Source organism: Thermobia domestica, chromosome 9 (genome assembly GCF_964235325.1).
Source record: "Thermobia domestica chromosome 9, izTheDome1.hap1.1, whole genome shotgun sequence".
Taxonomy (NCBI): domain Eukaryota; kingdom Metazoa; phylum Arthropoda; class Insecta; order Zygentoma; family Lepismatidae; genus Thermobia; species Thermobia domestica.
The window spans coordinates 219,877,057-219,902,837 of record NC_137462.1 but is presented as its reverse complement, the minus strand read 5'-3'; the positions used below and the strand labels follow the sequence as shown (position 1 = coordinate 219,902,837).

At 35.1% G+C, this 25,781-nt stretch overlaps 1 protein-coding gene across 3 annotated transcripts in view; it reads left to right on the top strand.

The window, feature by feature from the left end:
• Cbl (E3 ubiquitin-protein ligase CBL) overlaps nt 1–25,781 on the top strand; it is a 302,440-nt gene that overhangs the window by 103,521 nt on the left and 173,138 nt on the right. For all 3 annotated transcript variants that reach the window (XM_081725868.1, XM_081725867.1, XM_081725869.1), the window contains exons 2-3: nt 3,984–4,130; nt 20,947–21,078. In XM_081725868.1, the coding sequence (XP_081581994.1) occupies nt 3,984–4,130; nt 20,947–21,078 (279 nt within the window). The remainder of the gene's footprint in view (nt 1–3,983; nt 4,131–20,946; nt 21,079–25,781) is intronic.

Genomic DNA, 25,781 nt, shown 5'->3' with positions numbered 1-25,781 from the left:
GTCTGGGTCGTGCTTTACAGATTTGGTGTCACCAGACAAACCCAATGACCCAAACAACCTTAACGATCGGGACAAACCCCATAACCCGAAAGTATCCGAAATATGAGGTCTACAGCATTTTATAGCATTCATAATGTCCAGCAGGGACATACGCAGGAGATAGGACCTCGGAGTCCTGCCTCCGGAAATCCCAACTTCTCTGTAAAATTAGTGTAATTTTAGGGGTGATTTTCACAGATTTTGATATAATTAATCCTCACATTGAATTTCCTCACATTGAAAAGCTTTGAACTCGCTCCTTCTCATGAAATAAATTCCTAAGAACGTGCCTGATATCCACTGTTCGAACTCGAATGTTCACGGGTTTCATTCCCGGTGTAACATTTCTTAATCTATCTTGACTATCTCAAACATAATTTTATGTTTATTCGTCTTCCAATACTTGAAAGGTTTGAACACACAATACGCAGAAAGATTTAACAAATCATTGTTTGGGCTCAGCAGTATCTCTACATGACAATTTTTACGGGCTTGCTAGAGTATAACCACGGGTCGTGAAACTTGATTTCAGTTCCTCAAGGCTGTGAGTTCTTAACATATTTCAGACTCTGTCGAAAATCAGGATTAGGAATTAGATTCCTTAGCTTTCGGCAGTTATGGACGTCATCCCATAAGAGCGTCACGTGTAAGAAATGACGTCTCTAGGAGAACAAAACTGTCCGGGGAATCGGGGAAGAAAAAGGAAATGGAGAAAGAAGGAAGAGGCCTGGAACTATTATGTTAGATACTATCCCGGCAATTACCGAGTGGTAGTAAGAAAAACCTCACTCGAATTCAAGATGTATATTTCAAGGTGAACTGTAATTTATCTGTTTAAGAAACGTAAGTTTCAGCTTTAAGAATAATATTTTTACTAAATTCAATACATTGTTTTTCATTGCAGCTTAGTTTAATATAAACCATTGCTTAATTTACCACAGAATTGCTCATAATCTTTTTTCAAGTATAAATGTATTCATGTATATGTTATTAGTGTATTTACTGTATTGTATTACTGTATTTTTAGAAAGAAATATAATATATAGTGACACTGTGAACTTGCACTCTGTTTTGTTTAGAGCTGAAGACGAGTATTTTATTTCCAGGAAAAAAATAATTTTTACTATTTTTAGTTCCATAAATAAAATTGATGGAAACCAGTTTGCCTCCCAGACACCAAATAACTGAAATCCATCTCATTGATCATAGCTGTTCATGTATTATAATGGAAGAGAATTTAGTTTTCAGTTGTAAACCTGTTCCTGTTTTATATTAGAAAAATCTAGAACGGTCTTTGTGCTTGTAAGATCTTACTTCATCTCCTCACTTGACAGAAAATAAAAAGAAAAGGAAAAGAAAAAGGAAACAGAAATACAGTAAAGACTGAAGAAAGTCGAATGAGAACTAAAATAGTAATCATGGGCCTTATGCAGAGTCGTTTTGACGCGTGATTAGTGTCATACGAAAGAGTTCGACTAACATATGTTTCGTGCAATAGTCAGGCCTTTAGTATGACGCTAATCATACGTCAAAACGACTCTGCATAAGGCGGCATATTTTTTTTTCTTTTTTCTCTTTTACCTGATCAATGAAAGCAAAAGTAAAGCTTAAGAAGAATTGAACTGGTCGTATGGGCGTGAGTCCTGTACGAATCCCATGAGCCACGGAACAAAATATAATAGAGTCGTGTACTCTTTAAATATATGGGTTGTATCTGTAAGTTTCAGGCTGTGAAAGAATGTAGGTTTATTTCCTTCTTTTTATTAAGTTTTTGATATTTCTAATGTCTTGTGTAAACTTCAAACTAAAAGACAGTACAATTATCGAGTTTCTTAGATATTATGTTTTTAAACCTTTAATTAAATCATGAGGTGGTAGAAAAGTACGCGCACCGATTTTATTATTATTTATTTATTGAACAAATTCCCAGATACAGCATAACTTTGCCATTTTACATAGGGAAATAACAAAAGAAAGAAACCAACAATAAAAACAGCAACATAAAACAGTGTCATCAAAAAAGAGTGTAAAAGTAATATTATTCCGTCAAAACTCGTTATTATTATTATTATTTATTTATTTATTTATTTAGTTAGTTAGTTAGTTAGTTAGTTAGTTAGTTATTGCTTACAAAGAAAAGGCTGTAACTGTTAAGATTCGCAGGAAATGTTTCAAGTACTTAAACATATCATACAGGTGTTTGCTTTGGTTTTGTAAAATGCTGTGTAGTTTGCATTAAGCAAATGACGAAAATAAACTTGCAGACTTTTCAGATCATTGAATGTCCTCCGTATGTATATTTATCAAGTTTACAATTTAGACTACATTTGTTCGAGTATTATGCTTCCCATTGCAATCAACTATCAAATTCCCTTTCGTTTATTATTATTATTATTATTATTATTATTATTATTATTATTATTATTATTATTAATAATAATAATAATAATAATATGCTGTATGTGGCAGACTAATTAGATGATCACAGTGTATGTTGTCGTATGAGAAAAGTTGCAGATTGAAATATGAAGCTTTGGCATTTGAAAACAAATACTTCTTATTTCTACTTCATTTGTCAGTTAACGCATTGAAAAAATTCCATATAATTCAGAATTAGGTTTTAAAAATAGTAAAGTCCTCTTAATCGTACAAAGTAGGTCCGACAGTTGAACGAAATAGGGCTGAAATAATTAGTGCATACACTACATCCAGCTGGACTAAACGACATGAAAACTTGCCAGGATACGGGTTCCAAAAAAATTGCGTATACGGTTTTTAAAAAAAATGTTGCTTTTCTGTTCGAATGCCGAAGAAGGATTTTGAACATAGAGTGTGAACGAGAACATCCTCCGAAATACGTCAGTTTAATCTGATTATCTTTAATTCTCGTTTGTTATTTCGCAGTGTTCGTACGTGAGACATTGAAAACAGATAGGTCAGACACCCGTTGTTGGATTGCCCCTGGAACACAACTGTTCTGTATATGCTGATACAAATTTGAATTAACTTTAAAATAATTTAACCCTTGTGTACTACGAAGAACATTCTTACACAAGAATGACCATGGGGTCTTCTAGAATCCCATTTAAATCATGTTCTTTACGCAGAACCATCAAACAGACAACTGAAATTTTTAGTAGGCATCTTTAGCATACACTCGAGATAGAATCCAAGAAAAGACTGAATTACAATGTCACTTGTTTAAAAGATACATCATGATAAACATGTCTGGGGTCCCAAAAGACTCCACAAGGGTAAAACATTGAGATATGAATTTTGTTTATGTTGCATTCTTTGAATTTCTGAATTTCGTTTGTAGGTTGGTTGTTGCGACATTGCGAATTACCGCGTCCCACTTCCGGTTTTTCAGCAAAACAAGCAAATTTTCTTCAGTTTTAACGGCTATTTTTTTCCGAACCCGTATTCACTTAAGTTTTTGGAATGTCGTTTAATTTAGTTACTATTATTAACGGATTAAATAGTTTCACTGTACTTCGTTCAATTCTCGTGGCCCTCCCGTTAGTCATACATTGTATAGATTTTAACGAATTACTAGCACAGTTCAAAAACTTCTGTTGTTCTTGTTATACAGTAATATCCATCATAGATTTTTAGCTAAGATTATAGATGCAATTGAGTGCCACTCAGCAATCGCATTACACACTATTACCTGTAGAAAGTCTGAAACCAAGGAATGCTTCAGCTGACGGTAATGCTGTGTCTCTTAAGTCGTATTCTGTGCCAGTAAGCAAAATTTCCTTTTTTTTCTTGACACTTTTAAATCATTTTTCTGTTTCGTGAAATCATAAAAACTCCCTTCAAGTGTGTAAATTTAACAGAAACAGCAATAATAGATTGGATTTTATATTTAAGGTATACTGCAATTGAATGTAAGAATAAGTACTGTACTTACAAGACAGTGAAAATTTTGCTTTTTGTTTCAGCACCCTTGTGCCATGGAAAATATTTAGGCAAGTGTTAAATGAGGTACATCCCATTAGTTCCGGTCTTGAAGCCATGGCATTGAAATCCACCATTGACCTCACTTGCAATGACTATATTTCAAACTTCGAGTTCGATGTGTTCACAAGGTATAGTAAAGCTCTTATATAGTACTGATTTTAAATAAAAATAGACTAATTTCCTTCGGTGGATATGTGTGATTATACTGATTGCTCCTTTTTATAGAAAATCATACTTTTTCATTTTAAATTTTTATAGTGGATATTTTGCTTTTTGAAGGTGCAATATCGTTTGTAGTGTTAAATCATTAGCAGTGAAATAACGTTTAGTTGTTATGATTTTAAAATGTGGTAATTCGTACGTGAGTCATTCCACATTGTATCGTCCAGGGGTCCACAGCGATGACAAAACTTTAGAACACAATCTTTTCGAGCCTGAAAAATGTAAAACTTATAATATGAGAAAAGTAAAGAAAATTAGGATTTGTTTCCCTATTGGCGTGGCGCATGTCACATAATTGTTACGCTGGGCTAGCAACACTATGAAATTAAGAGTGCGAAGGAGCATGCCCTAGTATTCTGCGCTTGCAAAGAGCAGGGTGCGTACTTGCGAGTAGTAGTAAAGTGAAATGGTTGCCGTATTACAAAATGTGAAGTGAGATGGGTCGTTCGATTTCTGAATGCGAAAGACAGAATGCAGCTGATATTCACCGGGAATTGTGTACTATTTACGGACCGACAATAATGAGTGAAGGGAAAGTCAGGAAGCGGTGCGGAGTTTCGAAAAGTTCGTTCAAATCATTCATGGCGATGAGCGTAACGGATGACCTAGTGTTCAGACGGGCGATCTGCTCAAACGTATTAACGAGAAAATACGATCCAATCATTTGTTCATAATAACTAAACTCACCAAGAAGTTCCAGAAGTGTATCCGAAAATTGCATCGAATGCTGTCATACAAACTGAACTGTCACAAAATGTATGCGAGGTGGGTGCCAAAAATGCTGACAGATGCTTATAATGAACAAAGAACAATAGCTGCACGTGACTTTTTGGTCTCCTGGTGGGAGTTATGACTTCTTTTCCCATATAGTGACGGAGATGAAACCCGGACATCGTACACCACTGGGGAGTCGAAACAGCAGTCAATGCAATGGCGGCATTCTGGTTCTCCTAAAGCGAAGAAACTCAAACACCGTCAGTTAACAGAATCATGGTAACAGTATTTTGGGACGAAAAGGGTGATATTCTTGTGGAATTCTTTTAACTAGGACGAACAATTACAGCATATGTGTATTGCTAAACACTGAATATCTGCGACATGGCCGAAAGGTATGCTACTTTTGAGTTTTTTTGATTCATGACAACGCCGCCCACACATAGTTGCTGGTACTGTTGAGACAATTCAAAGACTTCGATGGAAACTATTGTCATTCCCCTTACAACTCCGACCTTGCCCCAACGATTTTTTTTTTGCTCTTCAACTGGAAAATTGGCTTACATCGGAACGTTTCAACGACAGTCAGGTACTCAAGACGTCAGTTCTGAGTTGACTGCATTTTCTAGCAGCAGATTTTCACAAAGGGTATACGAAAGCTTGTGCCATGCTACTAGAAATGACTCGAGGTTCATGGTGACTACGTTTTAAAATAGCCAAGGTATGTCACTGTATACTTTTTTTTTTTTTTTAACGTGCGCTTTGATGGTCATACAAGCTTCATACACGTCTAAGATGGTGGGGTGATCAATTATATTTGACCTTCATGGTTTGGTGTGGAATGACCCATATGAGATTTTTGCTTTCTTTCAAAAAATGTTTATCATTGATCATAAGCTGAAAGGAAACATCCCTTTATAATTCAATAAAAAGGGAACATTCTACAATTAAAACATACGCCTCAAATTTTGATTCATTGTAGCCACAAATTTTGATAATTTGCAAATAGAAATGGGGGCAGGATTTGAAGGCACCAGTTAAGGAAATTTGAGAAATACTTTACCATGTGTTGATCTTGTACATTTTTTTCCATTCTGATTTGTTTGAAATCTCGTCAAACTTGATCCCTCAATATTGCAGTTATGCAGACCATTTATCTTGAAACGGCCTTGTAACTTTTAAACAGATAGATGGAGAACCTAAAATTTTGTACCATGCATGGAGACATTGTTTGGCACACTTAGCAATACCGCCAGATTAACAGTGTTGCCAACCCAACAGAAAGTTGTGTTTGGCATTACGTCAGATTATTACATCAAATCTGCATGATAAACGAAAGTTTAACAATACCACAAATATTATCCAGTGTTACAAACTAAGGACGCTGCAGTGTCACAAACACCCATAAACATCAAAATTTTGGAACCGTGTACAACAGTAATATCGCAAGTGAGATGGACGTGACAATGCGCATCGAGAGTACAGTATTCTTGATAATATGACGACTCATTTCTAATAAATAAAAAGAAAGTTACAAGGAATTGTAAAATGGACTATTGTGAAATATTTTATTTCAAAAAGCTGGTTAGTTAAGTATCACATTCAGCCATATAGATATTTTTCTATAAACAGTAAGATTATAATTATAATGCTGTTTACAGCAATTTGATATCTCAGACTGTTCCTAAGGTATGATGAACATTGTAGAAGTTAACAACACTGCTTAAAATTATGTACGGTAATTAGAATGTCTTGCAATTACAACTACGAAAAGCTATTGTTGTAATGTTATAGAAGAAAAGGAAAACCAGAATGATTTTTAAAAGTACTTCAGTTAAAACGTATGCCGTCTAGAACTGACTTATCAAATTTTGACAATTTGTACACATAGAAATGAGGACAAGATTTGAAGGCACCAGGGAAGGAAACTTAATGAAAACCTTTCCATGTGTTGATCTTCCATTAGTTCGCCATTTTAGTATTTTTACATCTTTGGAATGTATTGAGATATCAAATTGCTGTAGATGACGTTTTGAGTTTTACGCCTATTGAAAACCATCTGTGTGATTGAATGTAAACTTATCTAAATACTTAAAAAAAAAAATAAATAAATAAATAAATAAAGGTCTTTAGAAAAAAATAAATTTTCTATCTCCCTAACTTTTTTCCTGTTTGTTCGAAATACTTCATATCATGACTATAGTGTTCAACACTTAAAGATACTTTATATTTCTATTTCACTTTAATTATTACTGTTATAGAAACCTTCAAAGTTTGGGTGTCTGTTATCATACTCTAGCACTCTTAGTTTGTAACGCCAAATAATTAATTTGATATTATAAGTTTTTGGTAAAATGTAAATTCGAGATGATAATTGGCGTAATGTCATTTAAAATATACAACTTTTTGTTTGCTTAGCAACACTGTTAAACTGATGGTATTGCAGAATATGTCAAACAGTGTTCCCTTTCCGTTATTTACACTCAGCAGAATTTTAGAGTTTTCTATTAATTAGTTTCAAAATTACAGGGAAGTTTTAAGATAAGTCGTCCACTCTGTGTGTACATATGCGTACATCCGACTTGACATAGTTAATGCAATGTTTACCTTCAACTAGCAAGGGAACATCTTATATTGATAGTAGCATTGTCCAATTAGACAATGCGCAGTCGATAGGGGAGTCACGAAAAATGAGAAATTCAAAGTTTTACGGGCCGACACCCAGAAACACGGGAGATACGGAGGAAAGAAGAATCTAGAATCATGTGAAGATTAGAATGCAAAAGATACACTGACGCAGAAAGAACTTCAAAATGAATAAAGTAATCAAAATGACATTTACCCAACAGTATAGCAAGCAAACATTGTACCCACAGACATGTTCATTAACCGCATATGTAATGCAGTGTTGCCAACTGAGCACAAAATGAAGTTTTGTTAAATGGCGCGGAACACAAATTATAACATCTAGAAAATCTAATTATGAGTAGAATCATACCTGTGAATTTGTATATGAATCTCGAATTTAGAAGAGTGCATACAGTACACGATTCGAAACAAAAATAACGGACGAAGCACAGTATCGAAGCATTTTTGCCAAAAGAAAATGTTAGAATAGTACCAAAACACAGCACATAAGTTGAAATGATCCAAATAAGCCTATTTTCGAACGTTGGCAACACTGTACGTCAAGACTTCATAGGTATGGTTCTACTCATAATTAGATTTTCTAGGTGTTATAATTTGTGTTCCGTACAATTTAACAAAACTTCATTTTGTACTCAGTTGGCAACACTGCATTACATATGATGTTAATGAACATGTCCGTGGGTATAATGTTTGCTTACTATACTGTTGTGTAAATGTGATCTTGATTACTTGAATTATTTTGAAGTTCTTTCTGCGTCAGTGTATCTTTTGCATTGCTATCTTTACATTATTCTAGATCCTTCTTTCCGCTGTATCTCCCGTGTTTCTGGGTGTCGGCCCGTAAAACTTTGGATTTCTCACTTCTCTTGACTTCCTATCGATTGCGCATTGTTTGATTGGACAGTGCTACTATCACTATAAGATGTTCCCTTGTAAGTATTAGGTGAATCCGTAAGCAGGATATGGTGCATCGCAACTTACATCGTAAGTCTTTTTTATTTATTTATTTATTTACCTATTTATATATATATATATATATATATTTAAGGTTGCACTTTTTTAAGGCTATATATTTTTTTAGAATGATACTTGCATGATACAACAGTTTAGAATCTGCACATATAAGTGGTCTTGTAAGATTCCAGTGATTCGTGAGTGAAATGCAATGTGAAAAAATGCGACAGGGTCGATTGAGGTCTATCTTACTGTGTTAGAAGAAATCTTATTCATACTCCATTGAAATGTATCAAGGGAAAAGAGATCTAGGAAGAATTTTGTTAAGCAGGGGAAAAAACTGTACCTAAGGTGAAAAAAATAGATGTTTCGAATCGTACTTCTTTAAATAACACATTGTGAGGTACCATTCAGATGGTGCAGTCGTGAACCATCTCTTTTTGTTGGGAGAATGACAACCTACCCACAATATAAACTGCAGTGTTCCACCTGCGTTGTTTACTGGACTCGAATCCACGACCCGCGTGTGAGATAGAAGAACGGCTCTAGGCCTTGAATAGAAAACTGAACAAGAAATAAATTACTCTAGTACTCAACTCTAAAACTGACGATCCAGTAATTGAACCAATATGGTGGTTTAGCATTAGATATTGCGAAATAACTCAGTATTATAAATCTGGAATATTATTCATTGACAGATAACTAGGTAATTAATATACAATATCTAAAGAAAATATTTTTAAATTTTGATTTTGGAAATATTATTCCGTGCACGTATGATGGTAATATAAATGCAATTTTGTCTTAGTTTTGATAGACTGTTCACACATCGCTACGCCAATGTTCTTGTTTCTGATGTTGCTACCACACTTGCAGGTCTTTGCTTTCAGTTGAGCACCAACATACGCCATCCTAACAAAACTTTTTCTTTTTTTTATAACGAAATTTATTTTTTATTACACTTCGCTCGTAATACTGTTATCAATCTTGGCCATCTGCACACATCTACAAATGTAATTACTGATCAACACACGCAGTTTTATGTATAATTCTTCGTATTTATATATGTGGATATAGCTTTTTGTGAACAGTAATTCAATTGTGCATATAAAACTGACTACATCTTCTCTTTTTCTGTCCTTTTTTGTAGCAAGGGTTTCGAAAGAACTTGCCATCCCCATCTTTCTGGAATTTCTTGTGGTCTGTTTTGCTGTCGTTTCACGGACTAAAACTGTCATTTGTATGCGTGGGGGAAAGGGGGGTGAATACCAAGGAGTGTATTCTTGTAAGGTTGTAGACAGAACTGGCTTCTACATTCTTTGTAATTCATTAAATTATTAACAAAGACATAAAATATACTTACAAAATAGTCTAAAATTTAAACATATATTGATACATATTTTTCCTTGGAATGCCGAGTTGCTTTCGGTAAAAGAGTTCCACTGTTTCCTGTTCAGATCTTTTCTTAACTAATTATTATGTTTACTTATTTTTATCACTTTTCACAACACAGAAGCTGACTAGTTTCCCCCTTTCTCCCCTTTTAAGTGGCAACAACGGCAGTGGTAGAAACAATATACGAAACCGACTGGTCTCTATGTAACTGGAGTGGATTTAACCTGACAACATAGGGAAAAATAGTTTTCTTTTATTCTTATTTTATATGTTTTCCATAGAAATGTTTAATTACAGTTAAAATATTAACATCCAAATATGTGCTATTTGTTACGTAGTCACTTTCCTTGGTAATTCTTCTTTCCCTGTCGTTAAAAAATTTCCCTTTTCAGAGAAAAAATAAAATAGAAAAGGAAGTTTTATTTTGGGTCCAAAATTGGAAGTATATAGTTTCTAATTATGCGCACAATTCAGCTTGTTAGAAAAACCGTTCAAGAATATAGTGCAAGCTGTATGAATAAAAGTGTACCAATGGTAGAAGGATTTTAAAACGAGCAAGATAATTGATCAGTAATAACGGAGGCAGTCCATATCTGGCTTTGTACCCTGAGTAAAATTATTTTTCTCTTAGAATACTAGTGATTGTCGATCCATGGCACAAGCAAATAAACGATGACGATATAATGAAGAATTGCATCATTTGTATTTCTGGTTTAAATCTTACTAAAATGCATTTTATTGAACTATCGTCGTAAAAAAAAAAGTGTCAATGTCATATTTTTAATACCTTAAACAATATTGTCTCTTACGACATTCTTACATGATTTCAGTACAAAAACCAAAATTGTGGGAAAATGTTTGAAGGAAAATAAACTAGAATGTAGGGTTGATGAAGTCGGTTGTTTTACCGCTGTGTAAACAAGTGGTAAGTTGTAACCCAAGTTAACACCTTACCCTTATTATATCTTAACGAGTTGCTTGGGTATGGATCTCGATTAAAATGTAGGGTTAGTGTAGTAACGTCGTTTTGACAAAGTGTAACAGTTATTTGTTGATTCTCACTTAGTTTGTTTATATAATATACGATTATTACAAATGACTAGAGGCACGAGTTTTTCGCAGTGCGCGATAAAACGAAATGCGTCAGAATTAAGTAATTTTCAGTTTGCTGACGTTTTATGGTATTTTATGTGTATATTCATTGGTTTCCGTTGTGCGATAAAACGCGAAATTAGCAGTTTTGCGCAAAGTTTCTAACAATACGCGATATAACTCGAAATTTTAAAAATACATTTTCATTACTTTAAAAACGCTAGTTTTCCGCCGACGGAACGGGGGAACGTGGCATGAATTGTGCATTTTGGGTGATTAGAATACGACTATACAGAACATGTTGCGCGTTAGCTGTCATCATCGCAGCTGGATGGGGAGTTCCAAAGTGATGATTGTTTGAAGTTAAATGCACTTAGTATATGTGGCTTCCAACAAGCAAAGCCAATTGTGAGGTTTTTTCAAGTATAGTCTGGTGATAAGTGAAAAACGTACAACAATGAAAGAGAAAAATGTGGAAACATGTACTTATGTTTAATGCTAAAATGTAACTTGCACCTATATTTTCAGAAGACAGTAAAACTTCATAGTAAGTTTAGTTACTGATTTTCCTTCAGTTTGATTTTTTTAAAAATATAATTTTCTATAAGTGAAATTGACAATGTCAAGTGAAATTTTCAGTGTATTTTGTTTTTCGGTAGTTAATGGTTTATTTTTATAGTGATCTCTGAATGAAAGGAACAGTTGTAAAAATGTCAGGGAATTCTTTTCCACAAGAGCTTAAATATGTGACAAAACGCGAAATATGTAAAACGAAACGCGAAATTTTCAAATTCTTAGTGCGAAAAACTCCTGCCCCTACGAATGACTTTCCTAATACACTCTTAACTCATGCTTAATGGCATCAACATAAAAGTAGTATCACTAGAAAGAGAAACAAAATTTATGACCTCAGAACTGCCGCTGGAGGTGGTGAGAGACAACAACATGTCTGCCAACAGAGGGAAGTATGTTTTGTGTCAAACTTTTGCATTGTTAGTTCGCAACCTAATTTCCAAAAGAAGTTTGGAAATCCTACCTGACGGAGAGAGAATTCGTAATTGGCCGATTTTAAGAAAAAATTGCATCCGTAGGCGAAAGTTAGCTAGCCGTCCACCAGTAAGTATTGAAATAAAGCCATTTTCCGAACAAGTTTCAGTGCCAGTGAAGAATTTTTTCCTGCAGAGGGGGATAATTTTTTGTCAGGGGGTAAATCCCTGGTATCGCTTAGGTCAATTCACACACTGTTCGTAATATACTTCATGTCCAACGTATATGTACATAGACTACGTAAGTTGTACCTCGTTTTTATATATATATAACAGAAATAGATCAATATTATAATATTACTCTCTCTCAAATACATATTCGTAAGTGTCACAAGTAAAATATTCCTCTGAATATTTTGCCACGTCATTACGTTACAAACTTGACGTCTTTATCTGAAAATATTAGAAAAATATAACTTGACCTTCGGAGAATACTTTCCGCGATAGAAATACTTAATCACTTTCACTACGAATATTAACAGGTTGTTCGATTGCTATTAGCATTTTGCTTAATATAATTAAATTTTACTACTGGTATATCTATCTATTAGCCATTCTTAATTGAGATAAAAATAAAATGGTTTACAAATACTCTACATGACAAAAAATATTTCGTTTCAAAATCGCTTGTCATCTTAATGAGCCTTGCTACTTCCTTTTTCTTCGTTGACGACTGGACATAGAAATATTTCTGAGACTGCGTAAATATTGAAATATCTCCTCATATTAGTAAACAAAACCACGTGTTTCAGCACAAGGAGCTGGAAGCGGCCGACGGATGCCGTCACCGAAGGATCACGAAGATGTACGAAGAAGGTCCTTTTTAACTCTTACACAGGCTTCGCTTTCAAAGACTGGGTATAAAAGCCGACACCTTGAGGCAGAAGACATCAGTTACCAACTGGTCACATCCTATATATCTCTTCAAGCTGTATTGGTGGGAGAGACTCCTCTAACCTTACCTCTAAGCTGCATCGAGCAAGGGGTATCCTCACTTATCTCCGTGCTGCAACGGGAAGAGTCATTCTTAACCAACAAATCTTAAGATCTTCGAGCTGCTGTGGGCAGAAGGTCCATCTTATAGAGGAAAAAACTATTAGAGAAATTGCTTATTTGTACTCTTGTATACCAACTGCATAACATCTTTTCTAATAGAAAAGGTGAGGGAAAGCTCGTGTACCGTTGCTGCACGAAAATTACAATATCTTTCTGAAACCCGAATATTATTTTCGTTCAAAATTGGAATTATTTCTGGGTCGTTCTATTCAAGAAGTAGCTCTAAGCTCATAATTTTAATATTGTGATGATTAACTATATATATGAGTGTTACTAGAGGGGTGACCACTGGGTCCATGTTTATATGTCATTAGCAGATTTTAATACACAATATGATATTTACAAGTACAATTTGTAACATGTAAAATGTGTGAGGTTTTTTTGTTTTTAAAGTTTTATGCTTTCAGTCGTATCATTAATGAACTGAGTTGTGTGATGGCTGTATTCGTATTAACCAGTTGCTGTGTTTTACTTATTAGTAAAATTCAAATGTGAAAGTTTAATACAAATTACACATTCAATTCGGTGTTCAATTTTCATGAAATTTTACAGAATAGTTGTTCTTACTTAGGACCATTTTACAGGTTTTATACATAAAGGACATTCTTCCCCCAAATGCTACTGTATTTTCCCTTTTGTGTTTTCGGTAGTGGTTTGAGGTTCTCTCGTTTTTAAGAAGCGAGTGTTAAAATCTTTCTAAATCATCTTGATTTTTGGTGTCTTTGATGTAATGTGAACAGGTTATAAACATCTAATCTAAAATCTATAAACTTGAAGATGTTTTCATCCAATTACAGTTCTCTCATGTCTCTTCTGTACTCAAATCAGGAATTCACTGGCCACTGATATGAAAGATTCTTAGTTCAATACAACATTAGGAATACGAGATAACTTTCGTCACTTCCTTTGCAGCCCGATTGACTTCCTGAATCTTCATTTCGGTCATCACGAAACTGTATTCTACTGTCCATATCTATATCTGATCCATTTAAAACATCCAATTATTTCATTATCGGTAAAGATTACCTTTCACTTTCGAGGAGGACCCCAATAAAAACTGTGGGATTGATAGGTGGCAGTCTCCTGAAAGTAGATGTGAAAATTTGGATGGAAGAAGCAAATTACATACTGGGAAGTAAATTGATTGCACAGTCGGCTATCTTGACGTGGGTTTTCCAGGGTCCACCCCGACTTATTCACATGATTTCCCCACCCAACATCCTGCTTTGAATTACTAATGACTAAATGTTAAAAATAGATCAATATCATATAAGAGAAAAATGCATAAAAATAAAATAAGATTTCGTCAACAATTTTACCTGATAACAAAACCCAAGTTCCGGTACATTCAGTTGTTACGATACACTGTTTAAATATGTAAACAAATAAGTTGGAGTAGGATGTATATTTTATGAACTGAGTCTCAGTGGTCGATTTAAACGCATTCCCTTCTTATTATTATGAGTTCGGCATTCGGAATTCGTAAATAAATAAAACAAATCTCAGTATGATCAAAATTGCCCTAAGAAACGGTGTTTTTAGAAACGCTGAAATACATGTTTCCTTACTTTAAATTAAAAGTCTATATATTGAATTTCAGAACTCCAACTTAAACGAGTTCTCACTTTCTGATGAAACAAAAGAAAATTTGAACATCTTATAAATGTCTCCTTTCGCCTTTTGGAGCGGAATTTTTGAAAGCGCTGAAACAGGTGTTGCTGTATTTTTAGTGAAGAGTTCATATGGCGAGTTCGATCTCTCTTAACTCCAGTGATTCGTGAGGTACTCTATTCTAGGGGTAATTTTGAACCTCTTTTTACCCCCTTAGAATGGATATTTCCAAAAATTCTTCCTTATCCCACACTTTCATAGCAAAAGAAGTATTCTCTCCAAAATTCACATTAATATCTGTAGTGGTATGGCTTGGACGATGCCGAGTTACCCGCTTCTGTTCTTTCATAGAATAGTATAGATAAATAAGAATATTACGCAGTTCTGACTACTAATGTTTTATGGTGGACAAATCAGTGTGCATGGACTTTTCTCTGGGCTCTCTCGTGTCCCCACATTTCCTTCTTTCCATTCTTTCGTTTATTCTCATCATCACCCTCTCCCTTAGGCCTGGAACAAAATGATGCAAGCCTAAAATAATAATAATAATAGGCTTTGTGTCGTTGCACGGGCTTTCGGGTTTGATTCCCAGTCGGACAGTTTTGAAATTTTAGCTCTTTATAGTGGTTCGGGTTCCACAAACTCGTAGGTCTACATCTCATGGAAAAGTACTCTGAACTCTAACCAATCAACCAAAGTAAGCGAAGTCAAAAACATACATCGGATCACAACAGTAGGCAGGTTAAACCTCACCTTGCAAGAGTTATTGAAGGAAACAGTTAAACTTCGCCTCATTAACGAGAGGTATTTCGCTACAATCTTGTGGCCATTTATTCTGATTACTAGTTTTCCACCTTCTGCCTGTTTCAGAAGTAATGTAATGAGATGATACCTATAATATTTAAGGCCGTCTCTAAACGTTTTGAGCTGAGATCATCAATTCCTATATAATAACATGGTGAACTTCTTTCCAAAATATTATGAAAACTATTTGTCTTATGCAGTTCAAACTTTCTCCAGATGTTAACCTACCTCAATACTACATGTTCACTTTTTTATTTTTAATCTAGCTCTTATAGTTCATTAATATTACATTTTAAAAATAAATCTGACAACGCTAGAAATAATATAAAAATAAACACAAATTCAGGTATTGGAGAATCGCCAGGGCTTCTTTTCCTGCTCGTGAAGTTGCTGATACAATCTCTCCTGATTCATTCACACCATTGTTCCTCACTGATCTTCAAAAATTTGGTAGGGGAGGATAACGAGTAACGAAATGAGAAAAGATTGTTCATCTAATAATGTGGAGAGTGTATATCTTCGAAGTTATGTTCGTTGACAATCTGATCATATGGTTCGGAAGAAGAAAGGGTTGCGGAAGACAAGACTGGCTGCTGTCAGAAATGAGACAACCTTATCTGCCTACACATCTTTTTACTTGTATTTTATAACAAGCCTTGTCAAACAGGATGCACTTTATCTATTTTCATTTGTCGACCATTTGTCTTGATTTCTGCGCGGTGAAAACGATGACACAACAGAGGAAACCCAAAACTAAAAGCATTATTATCAATATTTTGCTTTCCAAAATACGGAATGTAACTTTAAAAAATAAAACCTATAACTTTAAAAGAAATATTTGGGAAGATGAAAGAACAAATCATGGAATTTCAGGCGTGTGCCTAACAGTAATATACAAAATTAATTAATAAATAAATAAATATTACAATATTTCTACGGATCTAGATCATTTGGACCCGACATTGGCATTCCAAGGATAAGCAAGTGAAATATATTTTTCACTTGATTTTGACTGAAAACCTTATTTACAGAATTGATTGAAAAGTTCGGGGGAAAACAACAATAATTGTAATTTGAAAACCGCGTGAAACTATTGTACGTCGTTAGCTCCAATATGCCTCTACAGGTAACTATTCGCGGAGATGTTGAATCAATGAAATCTTTAAGATCTATGAAGAAAGAAGAAAAACTTTGCTCTTATCTGGTGTCAATTTGCATTCCATCGGTTTCTTTATCTCCGGATACAACCCGAAGTTCGCGCACGTGACCTAGCGGGAGGCAGAGAATGAAAGAAACCTACCTGGTTAGCCTCCTATCTGCTGTTCTGCGTTGTTGCCAAATGTAGAGCCGTATTTTAAACAGCTTTTAAATGGAAGAAAATTAATTTTTAATTAGCGCGCTCTAATATTACCATAGCAAGAAAAAGTAAAAGTGAACATGCAATATTAATACTAACAAACATTTGACCGAATTTTGAAATGTATAAAGTAAATAGTTTTCATAATATTTTGGAAAGAAATATGCCATGTTATTATATAGGGAAATCTCAGCGCATTCCAAGTGTTGGACGCAGCCTTAAACCTTAACCTGAATTCTCACCGAAGTATGCATTTCAAGTTCTTAAAGATTCTGAATGTGCATACTCTAAGAAAATCATCACGGAAACAGCATCAAACATGAACCAATTGATTGCTTAGGTTGGCGTTTAGCTTTCCACTTTCAGCCTCGAGGCTGAGCCAATACCAATAAATAATTGTGTGAAGCAAATAAACTATAAAATAATAAATAAATTGTTCTTTAATGTGAAACCTGATCCGCGACAAATATTGCTACTAAGAATCAAACGTGGATCTACACTTGCTGAAAGTTTGTGAGTTACCGACTGACCAGTTAAGATGTTCACATGGACCCGTTTGATTCTGAACAGCATATATTTTCACAGAAAATCAACCCATGATCCCCATGCCATAGACGATAAAACTTACCGTTAAATTAACCATTGAAGTTTCTTTCTAAGATATTGTGTTTTTCAGTTTCGTCTGCAATTTTATTAGTAAGTAAATAATAATAATAAAAATGACAAATCACAGGTAATCTGTATTAGAGTTCTTGAGTCGTAGTTTACTTGTACTCAATACTGTTTCCGATACTTTGATTAAGCGATTTAGAAGTAGGTAATGATTAGTTTGTTGATAAGAGTTTAGCGTCCCTTGTAGCAGCGAGGCTATATAAAACGTGGTCCTACAAGCTAATGTGGGATCCGAACCATATCTGCTCCCACTAGGAATTGAACTCTAGCCTCCCGCGCCGATGATACGTACACTAAACATATAGCCACGAGGGAGCTAACTATATGTATATAATGTAAGTGGAAATTTTTCGCCATTGTTCCTCGAAATTTGTTGATTCATTGGTTGATTTGTGTTTAAATCTAGCAGTGAGCAGAGATGCTATATAGAAAGAGTCCTACAGTTCAAGGAGAAATCTGAAACAGTGTAGTGGGTTTGACGCTCTCCCACTGTGAACTGAGCTGTCTGCAGGAGACTTGGTTTCGATTCCCGGCGAAAATTCATTTGATTCGAATCACACCGTGAGCTGTAGATTCACGACTCCTATAACCTTGCTTCTGAAAGCGATACTAAACTGCAGTGTAACCACCGGGAACTGAACTTAGAATCTCGTTCATCGTCGCGGATGTGTGCGTTAGCCACTTTCTTTATTATATTCATATTTAAACAAAAACTCAAGCACTAAGTGTACCCGCCTTTTCAGTTTTCTCCTATTTTGAAACGTTTTTCTCATATTTTACTTTAATACATTGATTGTACACACATTTTTCTATGAACATTTTATGCAAATGACCGGAACATCACACAAGAACACCGAGACAGTTAAAAAATGCATATGCTTTTCAGTGGAACTTGAACCCAGGGTCGTCTTGTAATATGCAACCGAAAGCTGCAGACCGGTGACAAAATCAACGAGGACGGTTTTCCCAACTTATCGCATCCGCTGCTATTAAAATTGGAATAATATCGCTTTATGTTGATTTTGAACTTCCTTAAAATTAAAGTTTTCTAGTATATTAAATATCCGATAATATTGTTTCTATCTACAAATTATTAATAATAACAATAATAATAATAAATCAAATGTTGCTTACTAATCCTTCTTTCTCATTATTAGTAAATCAACATAAAGAACAACACTATGTTTCTACTTCATATTGAATTTTAAGTCAGTCTTTGTTCTTCTTGCAAGTATTTAAGAGATGGCAAGTAACGCCCATGTTTCATTAGCAAGTTTTGTAGTGCTAAAGTAACGTATATAATACTGCCGTGCTAAGCAAGAGTGTAGCATCTACACTAAACCTGAAATTGAAAGAACGACAATCAAAGTTTTTGCTCTTGACTCTTGAAGTATGCAAGTCTCTTTAAAAAATTCATGGTAGCACTCTACTAAAAAATATATTAAAATCTTCTGACTCATAAGATTTGCAATACATTTTTTAGTAGAGTGCTACATGATTTTTTAAAAGAGTTTTGCATATTTGAAGCGTCAAGAGCAAAAACTTTGATGGTCGTTTTCTCAATCTCAGGTTTAGTGTAAGTATGGCACTCTTGCTTAGCATGACATAATAGAAGTATAATTAAGTGGCCATTTAGTTTCTTACGTAATGGAATACTGACAATTATTAGAAATACTGAATAAGTAATTTCTTTGATTAACGTCTTCCCATATTGCTTTCTGTTCAACAATACATATTAGAGAAAAAAGAAGAAAGGTAAAAAGAAACACATGGTTAGCATAAATGAAGGGTAAGGGGAAAAAACAAGGAATGTCCACGTATGTGTTTTTTCGGTCGGGTGCTTTGCCCTATCTGTTGGTGACTCTTGGTACTATTTGACTGTATATGCCATGCATGCGTGGATGTAGAAATGTCCATGTAAAATGGGCAAAAGATTTAACTAACCCTATTTTTCTTACGCGGTTTTCAATTTTGAAACGCCGTTTTCTCGTAAATGCAGTTTTGTGACATTCCTTCTTTTTTCCCCTTACCCTTCAAATGATTCATTCATTTTGAAAAGGCTGTACTTTCAAAAGTATTACACGTACACACATGAAAGATATATGAAAAGAACCAGAAACTCATGAAGTTCATACACCCTTTACAAATGTTCGTGTTTCTCTTTGGTGACACGACACACGTCCATACGACATCTGTTTTTCTTGCTTTCCCTCCATTTTCGACAGGTACTAACCTCGTGCTGCCACACCCGATCGAAAAAAAAATGGATTCGTGTTACCACCTGAAATACACAAGATAAACTTGATGAGTTTGTGGTTCTTTTCATATATCTTTCATGTGTGTACGCGTAATACTTTTGAAAATACAGCCTTTTAAAAACGAATGAATCATTTATGCTAACCCTACAAACACACACACACACATTATATATATATATATATATATATATATATATATATATATATATATATATATAGAGAGAGAGAGAGAGAGAGAGAGAGAGAGAGAAGGGGGGATAAATAATGTATTAGTTTAATGTCCCACTGTTATGCTCTGTAGACTAAAGGAGATGGATGATTAATGAAAGCAACTGAAATTATTTTTTCTGCTCTGCCACCGAGAACACACCACACCAACAGCCAGTGGCCACTTGAGTGTTGCCATCTCCGATATCTGAATATATACAGCCTAGCAAATTACTAAATAAATTTAAATTTGCATAGCATTTCCTAAGTTTTGTATTGTATATTATTATTATTATTATTATTTATTTATTTATTTATTTATTTATTTATTTATTTAACTGTTTTACATGAATGTCTACCTACTTACAATACAAATACTAATACAGAAAATAACGTGTGCGCGTGCCTCTCTTTCATTGAATTTTCGCATAGAAAGGAGTCACCCAGAGCCATCAAATTTTGTTCACAGATAGATCTTGACCAGATTTAGTCGCGTGTGGATCCGACTCGATGAAAGGGGGAATTGGGGGTTAAAATTTAAAGTACGTATTATGTTTAGTGAACCATAGTGCATGTGAGGTAGGGAACTAACCGTTTTCCTTGGATTACAGGTTGCATAATTTTCAGATCATCGAATTCTTTTGCATTAATCTTATTGTTCCCGTGCAAAGAAAGGACATAGCTGACATGAGAATTGATAGGGACAATAATGCTATCTCGTCATTATATATTTCACATATTTCTTTAGCTATTGTAAGTTCTTGCTATGTTTTGTAATGCATTTTTCATGAATGTTGTATTATTATTTTCATAAAACCTAACACTTCCTCTCTTTCTCTCTATTAAACTTTGTTTATGATGTAAATAAAAGTGGTGTCATAATATCAGGATTTGATTTTCTTTTCAGACTTTTCCAACCATGGAGCACACTATTGCGAAATTGGCAAACTCTCGCTGTTACGCATCCAGGCTATGTTGCTTTTCTTACATATGACGAAGTAAAAGCTAGATTACAAAAGTATATTAATAAACCTGGAAGGTAAGTGTCTAGTGTAGATAAACTTAAATCAGATTCATAACATTACAAGATATAAGAAAAATCATCTTAGAATCAATGTTTACGTGAAGTGCAGCATTCGTGAAACCGTGTTTGTTTGTTAAAAGAAGTTGTGTAATCCAGCTATTACAGAAATTGCCGATGTTCTGTTACTCAAGTAATTTTCCAAACTGTCACTGACAAACAGTTTTCATGATTATTTCCATAATCATCTTTCTGTCTACACTGGTAAGATCAGCTTCACTTTGGACATAACTGCAGAATCCTTATGACTAAAGTCTCCTCAAACCTTGGCTTATCAAGTGGGGATTTTTCTACTCCAGAAGATTTTTTTTTTTCAATCCCAGCAGTATCAAAGTACAGAGAAATAATGGACAGTTATCAGAAATATAAAAGTCATTCAATTTTATTTGGGCATTACTCTTTTTAATTGGTGAAACTTAGGTGAAGAAAATTACAGAAAAAGTGGTACACGTTACACAATAATTGAGCGGCAGACAGTAAAACTTCATAACCCACAGACTGGTTCAAATAGAGCTTACACATGATATGGATTCTTCATGGTATGTTGCTTGTGTAAAATAGTGAAGCAAGTTCATTATAAATCCTGTAAATGGCAGGAGATAAATGTATCAAGCAATAAATTCTGTAAATGGCAGGGGATACATGTATCAAGCAAGAATCTTCCGGCACATGTTTAAGTGACGATTCTGTTGGTGACCCTGCGTTCGTACCGGATGAAAAAATATCATTAGAAGTACATCTAGGGAGCTAAGTCATTTTTTATTATTGATTATTATTTTCGTGATTCATACGTTGTAATGTAGGATGTCAAGTTGTACATTCACGTATAGTACTCGAAAATAGAGATGTATTAGGAATTTGTTATAGAAGCTGCGGTAATGTAATTATTATAGAAATATAAGAAATGGACTGGCATACTGCTGCAGTGATATTGATATTGAGTATTTTTCCAGCAAGCAGTTTGCGGATTATCAAGTTTCGCGTGCTTAGTAGTCACGAATCATGTGTACTTATTCACTGATCGCAGAGTTCACCAGCCATGAAGTAAAGAAAATGAAAGCATAATCAGTCAAAACAATGTGCGGAAAAAGTGAAGAACTGCAATTGTTTGGAGTATAGCAGCACAGAAGCAAGGGAAAACAGAAACCTACACCAGAAATAGGAGAGAATTGTGACAATCGATGGAAATGCTTCGGCAAGGTTTGAGTCAAAACTGGTAGTTGTGTATAATAAATTCTGGGAAATGACTAATCATGGTCAAACAAAATGTGTATCTGTTCGAAGAAATAAAGCCAAATGCAGTAAAGTTGTTAAACACACATACACATGCACACACACACGCAAAAAAAAAAAAAGAAAGAAAGAAAGAAAGAAAGAAAAAAGAAAGAGAGAGAGAGAGAAATAGAAGATTTTTTTTTTTTTTTTGCATATTACATTCATTACGGAACAAACGAAGTAATACGCAAAAAAAATAATATCTGTAAGAAGACTCTTGTCCATTCATGGATTACAGAGAAGTGAGGACGTGTCGATTGTCTCATGAAAAAAGCCACAAGAGAGGAGTTATGTGGTGTACCTGACGAAAAACACAACAGTCATCCCATGAAGTATAGCAGTTATAATAGACCATGTTCATGTCAATATTGGTTTACTACAGAAATGTGACACATTATAGAGGAAAACACGATCCAAATCTATAGTACATAAATATGGAGTATTCAAGACCATCGTGTTATGAAAACTATTGCGAATATTGCTACAGGAAGAAAAATATTGCGTTAGTTTCTGGTTGTAAGTATTGCACAGTATTCACGGAAGAATATAACGTTCATTCCATAATGACGAAAAAAATGACACCATATATATTCGAATATAAGACGCATTCTGGATATTTAATGAAGCAACTCAGAATTTGACAGTACACGCACCCCCATTTTACGCCTAAAATTGTGGCAGAAAAAGTGTGTCTTAGATTCGAGTATACGATGCCTTACATTTTAGGAAGTTACAATCCAAAACTACAGACTAAATCCAAACCATACAAGAAGAATTAAAACTGCTTCAAAAAAGGCGGAAGCTGCACGTGAAGTGACTAGGGAAGAAATTGCCAGAGTATTGTAGCAGAAATTACATTTTGTGATCACTTTGGACTTAGAGTAAACACTCCCAACACCATAGATCTGAGCTAAACGTACGTTGTACAAATGCAAATTTTTCACACTAAACTTCAGTTTCCATGATTGTGGCAGTAACAGGATATCGCTATGTTTGGGATGAGTCCAATGCCAGGCTCGTAGCTAGAATTTCATTTCGAGCAGGGCAAGGACATGAAAATCTTTCGAGGTTACTGCTTCTAGAACTTTCTTTATAGTCAGGTGATCTCAGGTGGGCAGGTCATGTAGCCATAATGGAAGAAAGCAGGAACGCTTTTAAAGTTTTAACTGGAATTCCAATCGGAAAACGGCCATAAGGAAGACCTAGGCACAGATGAAAGGACAGTATTAAATGGATCTCGTGGAAATAGGAATACGAAGGAGGGATTGGATCCAATTGGCTAAGGACAGAAGTCAATGGAGAGCTTTTGTGAACCTCGCATTTAACCTCCGGGTTCCATATGCCATAGAGTTATTTATTGATTTCTCATTTAGTTAGTTCGCAAACACTTTTGCACTGCAAACTTCATTGTTTGCGAGTCCTGCGAAGTTTCGTGAAAAGAATTTTAGTTATATATATATAACAAACATGGAAGATATTTTTTTATTGGTGACTGATGATTAGCGTAGGAAAAATTGTTCGGGTATTGACTGTACATCGTTGTTAAGATAATGTGTTAATGTAGCTTCATTGCATATGAAACATGATACTTCACACCTTGAGCTACCATAGTAACACTGTTGTCCATTTCATGTCTGTTATATTTTGAGTTTGTAAGCGATGGTATGTTACAATATATTTTAAGGAGAGAACTCCACATGTAATAATTGTATGATTTTTATGTAATATATACACTGACTGAGCAAAACTCATGGGATACCCACTTAATCTGGCCCTGTAGAGCTCAGCGATACGGCGTGGAACGGAGTCTGCAAATCCCTGGTACACGTTCGGAGGCAGTTGACACCACACAATCTGCAGAGTGGCAACCAATTGTGGCCTGTTCATGGGTTGAGGATCCAATGCCCGGAGCCGGAGTTCAAGGGCATCCAAAATATGCTCAATTGGGTTCATATCAGGGCTTCTGGGTAGCCAGTTCAGTCGTTGGGTTTCACCTGCATGCTCGTCGAACCAGTCAAGGACGATATTGGCGCGATGTGGACCTGCATGCTCGTCGAACCAGTCAAGGACGATATGGGCATGATGTGGACCCGCTTTGTCCTATTGAAGACCGCATTGTCGTCAGGGTGTTGAAATATCACAAACGTGTGGAGATGGTCTCCGAGCAGCTGACGATACCGCGGACCAGTCAATATGTCTTCCAGAACAACCAGGGAGCCCATTCCATGCCAGGAAAATGCACCCCACATCATGACTGATACCCCACCGGCCTGGATCACGCTCTCTTGGCATGCGGGATCCATCGTTTCATGCAGTCTGCGCCATACGCGATGCCTCCCATCAGCATAGTACAGTTGATAACGTGACTCATCGGACCATATGACGTTACGCCACTGTTGCATTGTCCATCCGTGGTGATTGGTGTCAAATGCACGCTGGAGTGTCCGATGACACTGGGTTAGCAGTGGCACACGTGTAGGGCAACGGCTCCCATACCCGAGGACACGCTGTTCCGACGAATTATACACTGGGAGACGTTTCTAGCACGGACAGTGTTGAATTGGGCCGTGATCTGTTGCACAGTTGCTCTCCTGTCTCTGTTGACCACTCGTCCCAGGTATCGCCTGTCTCGGTCATTTTCTAGCCTTAAATTCTAGGCTGGTAAATTTCTAGCCTTAAAACATGTAACAGGACTCACTTTGCATTTAAAATTTCGAATACCAATCAAAGATGGCCACCATGATGCTTGATAGCACCATCTGATGTGTCAGATCATTCTCATTCAACCCGTTCTTAACACACAAGGGTGGTGAGGACTTTTGTTTCACTATTATATTGATAGATTGTGTGAAATCTCCATAGTAGGTAAATTTCCAAATCTACCTAAAAAGCATATTACCACCGATAAAGTACTTACGAGTGTTACTGGCAAGAGAGTGTAATAAAAGTGTGTCGTGATATGAAATAAGTTGAGAATTACTAATCTATACTGAAATATTCTGTACCCAACACAGTGTAGTTTTAACCAGGATAAAATAAATGAAAAGGTCGGTTGCAAGTAGAGAGCAAAAAGTTTTAACAAATAAGTTATTACACGATTTTGAAATATATATTTGTCATGTTTTAAATTGTTCAAAATGTTTAAAATATGTTTTTCTCGTTTGTTTTCAAACATGTTTAAAACATTTTGACATCTTTTTCATTTGAAACACGTTTTGTTGTTGTTGTTGTTATTATTATTATTATTATTACTATTACTATTACTATTATTTAAATTTCAACCCTGCCTTGTAGTATTAATACGAAAATCCTTAATGCTGAATCTGTACAGTACAAACAGAATTTTGACTCTGTCATGTGCTAGCACGAGCAGATTTTATGGTGCT